This window comes from Triticum urartu, chromosome 7A, assembly GCF_056163025.1.
Source record: "Triticum urartu cultivar PI428250 chromosome 7A, HENAU_Tu73, whole genome shotgun sequence".
In the NCBI taxonomy this organism is placed as follows: domain Eukaryota; kingdom Viridiplantae; phylum Streptophyta; class Magnoliopsida; order Poales; family Poaceae; genus Triticum; species Triticum urartu.
The window spans coordinates 731,675,382-731,691,582 of record NC_141879.1 but is presented as its reverse complement, the minus strand read 5'-3'; the positions used below and the strand labels follow the sequence as shown (position 1 = coordinate 731,691,582).

The 16,201-nt window shown below is 41.8% G+C and overlaps 1 protein-coding gene and 1 pseudogene across 1 annotated transcript; both read right to left on the bottom strand.

Moving 5' to 3' along the window:
• Positions 1 to 6,256: 6,256 nt before the first annotated feature.
• On the bottom strand, positions 6,257 to 7,138 carry LOC147962385 (uncharacterized; annotated as a pseudogene).
• A 360-nt stretch (positions 7,139 to 7,498) lies between these two features.
• LOC147962384 (uncharacterized) lies at positions 7,499 to 12,198 on the bottom strand. The gene is made up of 12 exons (XM_087534178.1): positions 12,073 to 12,198; positions 11,748 to 11,841; positions 11,601 to 11,663; positions 11,311 to 11,514; positions 11,128 to 11,219; positions 10,982 to 11,032; positions 10,764 to 10,892; positions 9,847 to 10,701; positions 9,426 to 9,756; positions 8,701 to 9,283; positions 8,375 to 8,581; positions 7,499 to 7,775 (listed from the first exon to the last, which is right to left on the bottom strand). The coding sequence occupies exons 1-12, from the start codon at positions 12,196 to 12,198 to the stop codon at positions 7,499 to 7,501; spliced, it is 3,012 nt and encodes a 1,003-aa protein (XP_087390304.1).
• Positions 12,199 to 16,201: the final 4,003 nt, after the last annotated feature.

Below are 16,201 nucleotides of genomic sequence, written 5' to 3'. Positions count from 1 at the left end.
TAGATGACCCAACTTTGTATTATAACAATAACAGAAGTGAAACCACGTGTTTTCTTGTCCCATCCAACGTTAACCTTGCACTTGCACATGGTTTGGGGAGACAGTTATACTACCAAGCTACTTGGTTTATGACGATGGTTGGTAGCAAGCGGGAAGAAAGCTGCACCTGAAGTAGTCCTGAACATGTCCTGGCCGAGGTGGATGACCGTGACTGGCTCGATCCGCATGACCGATTTCGAAAAACCAACGAATTCAAAAAATTTCCAGAACATTTTAAAATTTGTGAACTTTCTCGAAATCAGTGACGAACGAGCGAGCAGACGAACGAGCCAACAGGTAAATGCTATTGGGCCGATCCGCGTGAGCACCGGCGCGATTCAGAGAGCCTGGAGCACTGTATCTCTAGGAGAAAACTTGTGTGTCTACGCCGTCCCCTCCTGCTCTAGCGGCACTGATGACGGGAGGTTCCATCTTCTCCTTACCCTCCTCTTTCCTGCGAGAGCGAGAGCACCCTCACCTTCTCCTCCAACCCTCCCCTCCATATCAGGCCGGTCTCCGTCCCATTTGAATCCCGACGACCATGGCGGCAGGAGCTTCTCCTCAATTGTACTCCTCTACGCCCTTACTTGCGGTCGCGGCGTCTTCTTGCTCTATCGGTGGCGGGGTGTTCACTTGGGAGCTTGGCTACTGGCCTACTGCATTCAGGGGCCCTAGGTACACCTCTCAAGGATTGATAAACCTTAAGTCATCACTTGGGAAAAAATTGTTGTTGTCCTACAAAACTCTGCGTTTAGAGGCCGAACAGAGTCTATAAGAATAAAATTATGTAGTAGACATCATGCTTCTCGTGAAAGCATAGACTATGGTTGTTCCTTTTTCGAGGAAGCACAGATGTGCTTTTCCCTTTCGCGTAGAAGCGCATGATGTGATTTTTCCTCTTTTTTTTAAAGTAGAGTTGTGCACTTGTGCTTCTCATGAAAAAACATTGCTTCCCGGAAAAACCCCCGCCAAAACCTAGGGAAACCAAGCAAAAACCAAAAGGCCAAAAAAAAACCTGAAAACACGTGCACAAAAGAAAAATACCAAAAGCCCCGAGGGTGTGCCCAGCACATGACATGTGGTGGCTGCTGGGTGCACCACTTGGCGCGCTCCCAGACAAAGAAAGTGAACTCCGCGGGAGCTCTTCAAAGGGTACCCCTTAATTAGTTGTGCCCATAAAACAAAAATTATGCTCGGCTAGGATGTCTAAAGGATTTCCGGCCTACTATGCAATGTCTTATACAAGATAGTCTCCAAGTGTCTTGTAAACCTATTGAGGCCACTACTGGATGGTATTATTTCTGAGTTCCATTGTGGTTTTGTACATAGCCACCTCATATTAGATGATGCCATTGTGGCGTTCGAATGTTTGCATTATCAACAACACGAAAGAAACCATGATTAGTTGTGCTTATAAACTTGATCTTTCCAAGCCTATGATCGGGTCGACTTGTAGAAAGCAATGCTGAAGGCGGAATTCTCTAATGAGCGGGTGAAGTGGATCATGCAATGTGATACAACAATCAATTTCTTGCCATATTTCAGTCAAAAATTAATGGACTGCCTGGCACCGTCACGGGGACTTCGACAAGGTGATACATTGGGCCAGCCCAATTTTGTCTATTCTTGGTTACATCTAGTTTCGATCGAGACGCTTGTGTTCTCTCTGGTTCCTTTGATTTTTTTTTTTCATTTTTCTGTTTTACTTCGGTTTTCTTTTAGTTTTTAACTGGTTTTCTTTGTTTCTTTCTTTGTTTTCAACCGGTTTTTATATTTCTATCTCAGTTTTCATGATTTCCCCTTCTTTATGTTTTTCTTCAGTTTTTTGTTTCTTTTCTGGGTTTTCTACAATTATTTTTTTATTTTCTTTGTTTTCTTTTCTTTCTTGCAATGGTTTTTCTTCTGTTTTTTTTTCTTCGGTTTGCTTTTGTTTGTTTTGTGGTCTTTTCTTCATTATACTACATTTTATTTGTTTTTATTGGTTTATTTTGTTCTATTTATGTTTCTTTGTCGGTTTTCATCATTTTTCGTTTCTCATCAAGACATGTCTAGTTTTTCAGGGCAGAGTGTACATTTTCAGTGCACACATGAATTATTTTTTATACATGTTGTACATTTCACAAATAGATGATGTACTTTTTTAAAAAATAGATCTTATTAACATGTATTAGAATACATCATCAACACTCTTTCAAATACACACTGAATATTTGTCTCTTTTGTTTTTATTTGGTTTTCTTATTTCTTCTCCTGTTTTCTGTTATTCATCATTATGCTTCATTTTTTTTTCTTTCGTGTTTCTTTGGTTTATCTTTTTTTTCTTTCATGGTTTTCATCGGTTATTCTTTTCTTTCGCATTTTTCTTTTTTTAGTTTTTTGTTTCTTTCTTGGTTTTCAATGATTTTTTAATTTTCCCATGTTCCTTAGGAACACTTAGTATAACACATGGTCAACATTTTTTAATACATAGTCAACATTTTTCTATACACATTTAACATTTTTCAGATACTTGTTTAATTTTTTTTCAAATGCTTGTTTACCATTTCCTAAATACATGATTAATGTTTTACACACACATTGCATATTTTTTCCCATAAGTTGAGAAACATTTTCCGTATACATTAAAATTTTCCAAATGCTTGGTTAACATTTTTTGAATACATGATCAACATTTTTTCTATACACATTTTTAACATTTTTCAAATACAAGCTTAACGGTTTTAATACATGGTCAATAATCTTTGTATACACATTTTTAAAATTTTGAATGCTTGATTAACAAGTTTCCAATACTAGTTTGAGATTTTTCTTACATGCTCAACATTTTTTCTATACACATTTAACATTTTTCAAATACTTGCTTAACATTTTTCTATTACTGGTTTTACATTTTTCAATTGCTTCACTAACATGATTTTTACATACATGATCAACTTTTCACACATATTGTACTCCCTCGGATCCATATTACTTGTCGCTCAAATAGATGTATCTTGCATTAGAATACGTCATGATACATCCGTTTGAGCAACAAATAATATGGATAGGAGAGAGTATGTTTTTTATACATGAGAAAACATTTTATTTATACACATTTAACATTTTTCAAATGCTTATTTATTTTGTATTCAAATGGTTGTGTCAAGTGTTTTCTTAATATGTTATTTAGAAAATTTAGAAGTATAAACAAAAATTAAAAAAAGAACGAAAAAATGTTTATGTCACAGGTTGTTTGTTCCTATTTTCCTTTCCTTTTTTTTGGGTTCCCTTTTTCCTTTTTCATATTTTTCAAATGCGTGAACTATTTTCAAATTTAGATTTTTTTTCATTCATAATCTTTTCTCAATTTTGTCAACTTTTTTAATTCACTGTTTTTTTTCAAATGTGTGAACTTTATCAAAATCCGCGTTTCTCTTTTTATTTTCACATCACTTTTCAAATTCATGATTTTTTAACATATAAGAAACTTTTAAAATTTTGTGGACCTTTTATTCAAATGATGTGAACTTCTTAAACTCTCATACCATTTTTGAAAATATGTGAACTTTTGTAAAAATAATCAGAAATTTTTCCAAATCTTTGCATTTTCTTAAAAACAATTATGAACTTCTTCAAATTTATTTTTAGGGTTATTTTATTTAAAAGTCAACGGTCCAGCAGTCAGGAGCACCAGCGCACCGATCCAATAGTCTCGACATATGTTGATATACTCAATATCCTCTATCAAGACTTGTTTAGACATGTATGCTCTAGAGCGCTCTATCAAGATATTGAAATATAATAACATGGACATGAAAACATATAAATATACTACAGCAGATCTAAGACCCCACATTACTCTTCAAAGTACTATGCAATTTTGTTATTATTTATCTACCTAAGATAGATTCGTTAAGTCGAAGCTTTTACGGGCACTATCTCCTTCTAAATCTTATGAAAAAATAATATAACATTTCTGGAAAAACATTATAGCACAAAATTCACAAACTTATATTTAATTTAGGTCCAATATTTTGCAAAAACAGATGTCAAAAGAGGTTACAAAACATCATACCACAAAATTCACAAACTTATTTATGTGCCTTACCCTGCTAGCATAACAAAATATTAGTACTAACATATTATTATTATTAGCTTTATAGTAAAAAAGTTTGATATAAATAAGTATGCATTTTTATTGTTAGCTTACCCTAGTAAATTGACGTTTTACATATTATTTTTTTATGTGATGGGAATGTGATGTGCATACTCAGTCACCCTATATATACCCCATTTCGGTATTGTTATTTGCTACAAAATAGTCACGACATTTATCAAGCAGCAGCAAAGTAGTCTTCAAACTCAGTGAACAAGCACAAAGGATACATGGCATTATGGGAGACTAATGCACTAGCTAAGGCCAAGATTCACATGTGGAGGCTTATTCGGAATGGTTTAGCAGTGGGAGCGGAGCTGTTTCGTCTAACAGATAAAACCAGGTGTTTTTGTGTTGAATGTGGCTGAGAGGAAACCATTGTTCATCGGTTTTGGGCCTGTCAACATTCAGTGCAGTTTTGGCAGCTGATGCGGTCGGAATTGGGAGTTTCAGTGGCGATCCCACTAGGTTCAATGGTCTCCCAGAGCGCCTTGGTTTCCTGGTTACTGGGCTGGTTGGCCGGGGCATCGGAAGACGAGCGGGAGGTGCTGGTACAGGTGGCATATGGCCTCTGGCTTGCACGTAATGATGCGTGGTATGGGAAGAAGATCATGCCCCCACATGAAATCATGGCTTCTGTGAGAGTGCATGTCGGCGAATGGAAGCTACTGCATGCAGCGAGGGCGCGACAACCAGTGCCCATGATCATCCAAAGATGGGAACCCCCTAACAAGGGATGGACCAAGGTCTGACCGTGCTATCTCAAAATATGGAGAGAAGGGGGGAGGCGGTGCAGTGCTTCGAGATCACAACGCCGCCTTCATGGCCGGAGAATGCCATTATTATATACCATATATTGTCGATCCTGAAGTGATCGAAGTGCTGGCTCGCAATCGGTCTATTCAGCTAGCTATTGAGCTCAATGTTGAGCACCTCAATGTTGAGATGGACAGCAGCTCTGTGGTGCAAATGATCAAGCAAGGTTCAAGGAACGTGTCCGCTGTAGGGCCATGGGTAAGCGAAATCAAGGAGATGCTCAACTCGAGGCAGGAGTTCAAGGTGTTGGGTTTGTCATATTGGGAATGGAGCCGCACATAAGTTAGCGCGTGTAGGCGTAGGAGAAGAGCGATGTCAGACTTGGGTGGGCTCCCCACCAGATTTTATTTTGGATGTAATTCGGACGAGATTCCAGGTTTAGTTTAGTTTAATAAAGCGGCAAATTTCCCCTAAAAAAGTCCATTTACCAAGCAGCAGCAAAGTAGTAGTATACTATATGGAATCTACTCGCTGAATGCTTTAGATACCTGCCTCCCTTGAAGATAGGAAAAAAGAGAAGATGGATAACGAATATTCAATTCTGAGCCTGAGCTTAGCTGATCTCGAAATCATGCTCGTCCAGTAGCATATGGATCAGTGCCAGTCGTTGTATTCCCGTCTGTATAGCAGATGTATCGATGGAAAAATAGGCCGCGCGTGGGCGCATTAACTGCACCGATGGAAGGTAAGGTCAGAGGCGGAACAACAAAACCATGCACGGCTCAGAGATTCTCGTGCGCCAGGCTGAGCCGTCTCCGTGTGTCAGCCACTTCAACGGCTACCCGACCTGCCCGTCTCTGAAATCAATCAGACTTGCTCCGCTGAATCATCCTCCCTTAGTCTTTTGTTCACTCCATTAAGATGTAACTAGCCTATTTGCGCGCGGCGGCACGCCGCGCCTGTGAGAGTGAAAGCACGTTTAAAGATGCATTAGTTTTTCTTTTTGAAATTTGAGAGAAAGTATGGTTAATTTTGGTACATCTTGTCGTGTGTTGATTTCAGCAGCGACGTAGAAAAAACAGAACTTGCATTTGCCTCATAAAGTACACAAAGGTTACAGTGTCAAGGAGGTATTTATTCCTCATAGTGCTAGCATGAAAATGTGTTGCCAACACCTCATTAAGATGCACTCAAAGTACCAACTCGGAAACGGTGGATTCTTTGGTATACAACTTTTTTAATACATGCCAAAATAGTTACATCATACAACTACCCACTAAGAAAGCAAAAGGTGATATGCATACTGAAACAAAAGAGTAAGACGTCCTATAGACGACAGATTATTTCTTTGTAAACTACATTCCTGGTTTCAGAAGTGGAACAACCATTACATCCTCTATAAGAAACTTAAGTCCATTCCGAGAGGTAACACGGGACACGGCAACGTACAGTTGACCATGAGAAAAACGGGCTCTCGAAGATAGACACAAACTTTCGATAGTGTTTGACCTTGGCTCTTGTTGATTGTCATCGCATAACACAGTCGAACCTTCTCAATGTGAATGGCCATTTGCACCCTGTCGAATTAAGAACTATCCACGGAATGCACACACGTTGACCCTTGGTTGTACCAGCAATAATTTCTCCTTCCAATACTTTGTCACCTAATCGGGTGATAATCAACAGCGTACTATTACACATGCCCAATGACTGGTTAATATTCCGAAGAAGCATGACAGGAGCACCAACTTTAAGTCCAATTTTGTGTCGTGGAAAATTGTTGATAACTATAGAATTCAATAATTTAGGCGGATAAAATGACTCCATTTCATCGATGGGATCTGTAGATTTTGATATTGAATCACAACTTAAATAATTAGTGCAATCTCCTGGAACACGGCCAAAAACTACATCGTTTAGTTCATCCACAACATTATTGGTGGGACATACAATAGCATGTTGTAATAAATAATCACCATTATCATAATTCAAGTGGAAATCATCATATATATTGTCAACAGCAGCATGCATATGATCTCCCATGGGGTTTAACACCAAATCCTCAGGAATGGAAATCCAAGACAGTGTAGTCTCATCATTCTTACAATGCATAGCAATGGAGCCATTACCAATATTTTGCACCCAATCAGTAAAATCTGCTAACTCAGCACGTTCATCTCGGCACAAATTCGGATTTGATAGCCGCATATTGATATGCAACTTGAAAACTTTCATATGAGCCCATAACGGCGAGCTCATCAGTGAGGCACCAATAATGGCGTCTCTTGTTCCACCTTCAACGACTGGTAAAATTTGTCTAAAATCACCACCGAATAAAAATGTCTTTCCTCCGAATGGTAACAACCGATTTTCTTCATTCTCAGCTGAAAGAACATCCCTCAATGTTCTATCCAAAGCTTCAAAACAACAACGATGAGTCATTGGAGCTTCATCCCATAGAATAAGACATGCCCTCTGGCATAACCCGGCCAACATAGAACTTCTTGATATACCACATTGACTCTGTTCATGAACGTCAAGTGGAATTGTAAACCTTGAGTGTCCAGTTCAGCCACCTGGTAATAGAAGAGATGCCACTCCAGATGAGGCAACGACGAGCACTATTTGCTTTTCAGACCTAAGGGCAGCAATAATTGAATTACAAAGGAAAGTTTTCCCAATGCCACCATGTCCAGAAACAAAAAATACTCCTCCTTTGTTTGCATGAACAGCACCCAATATTTCAAAGTATATATTTCTCTGTTCATCATTCAATTTTTGATACAGTGATTCTGATTCGATAGCCAACTTAGCTGCATCATAGCTTAACTCTTCAAGAATCAACCTGTTTAAGCATTCATTCTTGATAGGTATCTTGCGTGATGTTAAGTTGAAAGAAGAAAGGTACGATCCATTTTTAATAAACATAGAAGATAACTCACAAAGGAGTTGATCTTGTGGAGAATCTTTCGGCACTTTATGCCTAGGATTATCCAAAGTTCTAGACAGCCTAAGTGATATATCTTCGGCCATACTTGGCCAAAACCGATCGAAAAGAGCACGACCATTTCCAACTTCACAGTGAAGAAGAATGGTCATAAAAAGATGCCTCAACTGAAATACACTTGCCCATATGATAGCTTCATCAAATAACTTAAACCATTCGTTGTCGTCACCTACTAATCCTCTGGATTGACATGCTTCCCTAAAAGTATCATAAAGTCGACCATTGTGTGTTCTCAAATCCTCATAGCAAGTAGCACCAGGAACAACCATGAGCAACATCCGAAGAAAGAACAATTCACCGGTACCAGGATGTACATGATAAATACGACCTATCTTGCTGCCAAGCTTTTTTGTTGTTTTCTCTTTGTCCATAGCTTGTCGCTAGCATTCCAAACCCATTGAGTTGGAAATTCCAAATACGTAAGCGATCTAGCAGACCTGTGCTTATGATTTGCAACAAACCATTCAGTCAGCATTGTCTTCAAAGCAGATGGATTATTTAATACTCCATCAAGATTGGCTTCCTCACTGAAAATAACTCTGTTCATATTAGGAAGATGAACAACTAATCTCTCAACTGAAGGCGGTCGTCCATGAATATCATAGGCAAACATTCTGCAAAGAGCTTCACATGCAGATAGGTACCTTGGCACAAGAGTAACAAAAACAATTTTAACAACTCAATATACATAAAATAAAAAACACAAATAAAAGAAAATATAACAAAAGTTAATTGCACAAAAAAGTAAAATATCAATACGAACCTGCATTTGATGTAATCGTCAATCTCATTTCTACCAGTAGGAAATGGAACAGTAAAAACACCTCTTCGTTCATTGATGGTTTCAATACACATTCGTACAACATCATGCCCCTTTGTAAGATACTTGAACAAATATTTTAAAAGATTTGTTTTGTTGCACCATTCAACATTTATATGAGCTTCAAAACGTTTAAGCAGCTTCATATTATAGGGAACAACCCACTCATTTCCAAGCTGTAGAGTGCCCTTCTTTCTGAGCACATAACGACCATCGTGGCGACGACGGTAAACAGGAAATCCGACGTCATCAACCATTGTTTCATCACTAAAAGGTTTTGGAAACCTCTTGGAACAACTATTATTCTTCATGCATGCACATTTATCATTGTGCACTCCACATGGACCATGTACCACAAATTCGTCCACAAGAGCATATCCAAGAGGATCCACCAAAGGGTCTGGTAATTCAGCACAAATTAGCTCATTGATAAAAGATGGAGAAGGATCCTTGGTACTGGCCTTCAACCAAACTAATGTATGAGTATGAGGAAGACCTCTCTTCTGAAATTCTACAACATACAAATCTACATGAAACAAAATAAATGTATCAAATATTTTGCTGAAAAAACAGAATCCAAGTCATGAAGCTAGACAGGATGGCATTAAATATCAAAATAAATAAGTAAAAAGTAAGATTTTAAAAATTAGCATGGAAATGTATCTTACATGCTTGAATAGGACCGAAAAGCGAACCATTTTTCACATCAGTTAGAAATTCAGCAAACTTCATGTTGAAAATGCGTGTAACAATATCAGGTCGATCAGCAGGAACCTGTCCAGGCTCGGAAGCAAAAGCATCAACAATTTCTTGCCACTTTGGATTACATGTGAAAGTGATGAATAAATCTAGAGCACCATATTCACGACAAATAGCCATTCCATCATGATAATTTAAAACCATATACCGACGCCCACCAGTAAAACTTCCATGCAATATAAATTGCACACTAACATTCTTTCCAGTAGAACTACCTTCTCCAATTGCATCAGATATTCCCTGGTAAGTCTCAGATCGTAAATTGTCCTGATTCCAAAAATGATACTCCAAACGGTCCGACTCAACACAAGAATAAGCATTGACAGCCACCTGTTGACTGAGTCGCCCACAACTAGTATAAGGATTTGGTTCCCCCTCACGATAATGAAGATAATAACCATAATATTCCAACATAGAAACTTGGCTCCGTAGCACTTTAGAACGCAGAGGCACAATAGCACCAGTATCAGGTGTCTCTTCAAACAGAACACCACATGTATTCACATTGGAAGAATCATCATCGTTGTTGACATATTTAATACCCAAATGATAACTTTTATCCCCATATGGGAAAATCAAGGGGTATTGTAGAGCCATAAGGTTAGAATTGAGAGAAGATACGTGCTCCAACATACCAGCATGTGTCTCTACAACCACATCAAATTTCTTGCGCTCAGGAGTAAGATCACCAACAATCACAGCAGCCACCTCAGAGGCCATTGAACCAGAAAAACGTGTGCCGTGAGGCCCGCCATCATTTCCTAAGAAGCGAATAGAAACCTTTGGCCCATCAGGAGAAGACAAATTTTGGCGAGCAATTCCATATTTGTGTACCAAACGATGATGCCTATTCAACATATCAATGAGGCTCGCTACTATCTTTGGATCAGGCTCAAGAGAACTATCACCTTCACGATCGAACACATTAATTCTACTTTTGACTTCATCAGCTGAATCAACAATATATAGCTGTGCAAACTTAGGGCTTTCATCTTCAGAAGGAATAAGAGGACCGATCCTGTGATAAACGACCCCGTTCATTTTAAATACATATGGACCACCCCCAAAGTTAACACTGTGATCAATTTGAGCACCAAGAGATGTGAAACAAAACATAGAATTATAATGTCTAATCAAGCGCATGAAACGGGCACAAACAAGGCCACCATTGAAACGAAGTAAATCCTTCAACGGACAGGGCCAATAAGCAAACTTTGGCAAAGAAATCTTGACATCTTGGCAGCAACCGGTATAAATAGGCTGTCGAGGATTAGCATCCTTATGACGTGTGGACCCTTCATGAAACCAATAAAATGCCCCACATTTCCGACAGGTAAAACCTGGCGCACCATAATAAGACCTCCCCCGTGAAACAACTGGCAAAAGTTATAAATTAGTACATTTAATAAATCGGAACAACCAAGGAGACCCATATAAAAAAATAGAAGCAAACACAAAATATTACCTTTAAGTAAACAAATATACTCCTTAGGAAAAGGCGGCTGCATCGGTCGAACTGTAATAAAAAAACATAAGCATGCTAAAACCACAAAGTAATTAAACATCGTTTACAGATCAGTAGTAGAGAACATTGTAGCAGTAAATGGATACCTTTTTTCTTCCTGATCGAAAATCACGAATCAACTTGCGTTTGCGCCGATTGTACAAAGTATCCAAGTGATCCAAAATAGGTGTGCCTAGGACTAAATATAACAAAAGTATCACTAATGAATCACATGAACAGATATCAAAAATATTTAAAAAACACAAACACCAGTATATAATGAAACAAACCTAAAAGGGTCGGCCTGTCATGAGGACCCATGCTCAACAATGGGACAACACGTGGAGGAACAACTATCAACTCATTGCCAAACTGATGGTCGTGAAGAGTTGAATTTTCAGATGGCGCATCCACAGAAGTGTCAACACACTCACCACCACCTGTTTCAACCACCTGGACACCAATCTCAACAACATCCCTGTCATTCAATTGGCCTGCAAAAAAAAGGAAAAAAGGGAAACTCTGAAAACAGAAGAAAAAAATACGTACACCAAATAAACAGATCGAAAAGATAACATACCAAAATGAGAATCAGAAATTGGAAGTGATGATACACCATTGGAGAAAGTAAACGAATATACACCTGCAATATAAAACAAACAGAAACACCTAATTATACAAAATCAATGAGAACACAAAAAAGTACACTAAAAACCTAAGTGTAAACCAACCCTGAGTACAATCAACAGGTCGCTTTCCCATACGGATTTCTTGTCGACGGCGACGTGCCTCCCGAGCACACAAAGATGCAAATCCATCTTCTAAAAAAACAACACGTAAATAATTAGTCATCACATCACAATACAACAACTAAGTAGTAGAAAATTACAAAAACAATATAAACAATAATGCAAACCACACACCATTATGAGAAGAACCAATAGAAGGGAGATCCAATAAAGGGTCAACTGCCCGGTGACCTCGCCGCCGCCCGAACACAGTAGACCGTGGACGCGAACATGAACGATCAGAAACTACCCCCAAGTAGACACCTCCAGCAGACGAAGCACGTACAGAACCATGAGAACCACCAACGCCAGCGCGACCAATACGACTAGCACCAGAAATCCCACTATGGGTCGTACATGGGCGACCACGATGGCGAGGAGCACGGGCATCACGGCGCACCATCAGAGTAGGAGGGGAGAGCACGATCCAAGAACATGAAACAAACTGATAGCTAATCCCTCTATTTATAGGCCAGCAACCGACCTCAGCAAAAAATATCAAACGGTGTACGCATGAGGGCATGTACATTGGTATAGACGGATGGTGTCTATAGCATCTGTACACATTATCTGTAGACACCATCAAAACTAAACGCATCAATAGGGTGTCTAGTAGGCGGGCTATCAAACTCCAACTGCTCCTAAATATCTGGCACACAAAACATGAGATCTCAGCAGCCCAGGACGTTCGACAGACTCGTACAACGGGGGGAAAGGCCATCTGTAAGCAGCGATTTATGTGGGATTAGATCGTCGGTATTTTTGCAGACAGGCTTGGCCGTTTTACCCTTTCTCTCTCTCCCACGTCAGATATTTTCATATGTGGCAGCTGTTACAGACAGCTGAGTAGATACTGTTGTACATGACCTTTCTCTCTTTCCCACGTCAGATATTTTCATATGTGGCAGCTGTTACAGACAATTGAGTACATACGATATTTTTGAGTAAAGCAGTGGCAGATGTCCAGGAGACGAGTAGTATTTAACTGGGGAGTTAAGCTTTACTCAAAAAAATCGTATCCTGGACATCTACATGTCTCAATTTTCTGCCCCATCTACGGTCAGCAATACACTAAGGAATTTCACGGCGATCCCCCTTACCACTCAATGCATCTTACGTGCAAAGCACACGTCTGAGAGGGAGTCTTATCGAAGTTTTCACCAAGCACTCACGGCAGTTGCTCAATCAAATAGCCCAAATCTGTACATTTAGAAATTCAGTCAGGCATTTTTTTTTGCCATAAACACAGCCGTGCAAGCCTTTCACGTTTAGTAAGAGCACAAATCGCAATAGTTATGACACTGTGAATTCAGATAGAGGGCAATCTCTCCATACAACTTTGCTCGCACGTCCGTAGTTTTAATTAGTCTGCTTAGGTCTCTTGGGTAAAAACTTAACGCAGGCCCATAGCCTATTCACCTACAAACGGGTGTGGGGCATCAACGTAAACGGGCAATTCCACGGAGAAGCACGCGCACAGCCAACGATTTCGTTGTGCAGGAAATACAGGATATCTCCCTTGTTCCCCTTCATGATCACGGCCTCGTATGCAATTTTCTTTCTTATTTAGGTGCTCAGGCTGTACCTGCTGAAAAACACACGACAAACAAATGATTCAGTCACCAACTCGGTTATATATTCATACTTTTCAGACAACCACAAGTTTGCCATATCTTACTTGGGTAAGCATTGAACGAAGGTAAAGACCAGTGAACTCCAGAATGTAGTGCATGACATACACACCGCTATCCTGTACTAGCATGGTGCACGGATATTAGTGTCAAGGCAGGCATTTTCTTTTTTCCTTTTTCATGATCCACAGAGATGAACTCACCTCATGCATGGTTCGTGCTGCGCCACCAGGGGGTACACAAATGTCCAGCCAGTCGTCTCGACCAACCCTGCACCGAACATGACATTGGACAGGTGGCAGAATCTAAACCGGAACTTCCTCGCTAATGCCTCGTGCTTCCTCTTCATCTCATCTGTCGGACCTGTCTCGGTTGGGTCAAGCACCATCACAACCTTCTTTGCAGTATCGAGAATGTATAATGACCAGCAGTCCATGAAAAGCACTGGGAACATCAACTGGATTTTAATTCAAGGAAAAAACAAGTTAGAATTCAATCACAATGCAGCATACGATTAAGTACGTCTTCAGTTACCCCATCCGACATGCTTACCTTTTTCAGCCAATCAATTTTGTACCCTTCAATTAAAGTTCATCATGATGTTGATATAATCCCAGTCCACTTCATTGTCTGGGAGCATAGTGCGTGCAGGGCTCCCAGCACGAGAGCCCGACCTCGTGCTCTCGTGCTGGGAGCCCTGCACGCACTATGCTGCAGGGCCAACCAGTCGCCACCACCTGTCCCCGTTGGCCCCACAGCTTACTAAACCACATTTTCGTTTCTCTTATAATTTACTCAAAATTCTCTATCTTTCCTTATCCCAGCGGCGGCCTGGTCCTCGTCTCAGCCGTGTCGGAGATGTACCACGGGCATCTCAACTTCGTCATCTCCAAGGCCGATGTCCTGGCTGTGTCTGTGTTAGTCGACTACCGCCTCGCGCCGAAGCACCCGGTCTCTGCAGCCTACGAGGATTCCTGGACAATGCTCAGCTGGGCCGCGACCCATGACTGTTAGAGCACGGCGATGCTGGCCGAATCTTCCTTGCCGGTGATAGTCGGGGTGCCAACATCGTTCTCAACATGGCAATCGTGGCTGGAACACAGTTTAACAAAAGGAGGAGCTGCTTGTTAGCTTGGCCTAGAGGGACTTCACGCGGGCGAGAGTGGTCACGTAGTACCAGGCCGTCAAGGGGAGCGAATGGCCTTGCGCGGCGGAGTCGTTGGAGTCCGAGGGGGAGGAGCATGGGTTCTTCCTCCTCCAGCCCGAGCATGACGAGTGTGATGCGCTGCATTACGATGATTTTCTGGAGCTTAACTGCAATTAGGTGATTGAAAACAAATTAGAATGGATAGGTGAAGCTGGACATCAAACTTCAGTTCGTACATGGGTTAACATCTGTGAATGTGTATACACTCTTCCTGACTATATCTCATGAGTTGAACTACCACTCGCCCCGGCATGTGGAGCTTGCATCGAGCTCCAATCTTGATGTGCGCATCCACGTCCTCCTGCAGCATCTCGGCGAAGCAATGCTTCATCCAGCTCATCGCCCGGCGGTCGCAAGCCCTTCAGTTCCACCTTTTCATAGGTACGTAGCTGGTCGGCTCAGGCGGGGAATGGCGGCATGTGAGCAGCTGCCGCTACCTTGGTTCGCGCTTCGGCTCACCAGAGGCAGGCGGCGCTAGCCACAAACGCTGTCGTATTGCCGCTGGCCAAGGCCACGACCACGGGCTACAGACCTCACCTTGGGGAATCCTCTCTCGCGGAAGCTAACTCTGTAGAATAATGGCCGCCGCCAGGATAAACAAAGATAGAGAATTTTGAGTAAATTATAAGAGAAACAAAAATGTGATTTAGTAAGCTGTGGGGCCAACGGAGACAGGTGGTGGCGACTGGTTGGCCCTGCATCATAGTGCGTGCAGGGCTCCCAGCACGGAAAAAAATCTTGTACGACCGGGTCGTACCCAGCCAAACGGGAGACCACGTCGAGCGCATGACACATGGCAGTCCTGACTTCCAGCCCAACGCACGTTTACCAATAGCCCGCGACTTGTTTCCATCTTCCCTGGTGCCGAGAAGCAGTGATCATAGCTACACACCGGCGATGAGACGCTTGGTGTGTGCAGACTGCCTAGTACGCCAGCGAGCAGCATCGCCGAGGACGGCGAGTACAAGCAGCCGGGGCGTCGCCGCGATCTGGCTGCCGACAAACGAGGCCGGTGCCGGCAGGGATACGACGCCATGAGCAGGAGAGGTTGAGCCCAGCGTCGAGGAGCATGCCGTGGCGGCGGTGCGTCGGTGCCGCGAGCTGGCCGCCAACGAACGCATCGTTGCCGACGGGGATGGATCACGCCGAGCAGAGGGATCACGTCAGGCGTCGTGGTGCACGCCGGCGGCGATGTGGGGAGCAGTTAGGGCGGAGCACACCGACGGCAAGAGTTGTGGACGTTGGAGAAGTTGGGGATCGAGTCTGGGCTAGCCGGCTAGGGATTTGATAACGGAGAACGAGGACGATGAAGGTGCTGCTGCTTTGCGATTCGTAATTGCCAGGTGCTGCTGCTTTGAGATTCGTAATTGCCAGGTGCTGCTGCTTTCTCCTCTGTTTACCCCCTTCTTTCGTTTGTGCATGCCATTGATCCATCCGCCGCTCGTTGTGCCTCACGCGGATCGCTCTGGCATCCAACGCCTCCCTGCTCGTTGCTCGCCCTCCTCTTCCTATAAATCTCGATCCGGCTCCTCCTCCCCACGTTCCCACTTCCTCT

Coding starts and splice junctions, on each gene's coding strand:
- LOC147962384 (XM_087534178.1), bottom strand. CDS start 12,198: ATGCCCGTGCTCCTCGCCATCGTGGTCGCCCATGTACGACCCATAGTG. Junction 11,664..11,747: donor GTTGATTGTACTCAGGGTTG/GTTTACACTTAG, acceptor TTTATATTGCAG/GTGTATATTCGTTTACTTTC. Junction 11,220..11,310: donor TGACAGGCCGACCCTTTTAG/GTTTGTTTCATT, acceptor TGTTATATTTAG/TCCTAGGCACACCTATTTTG.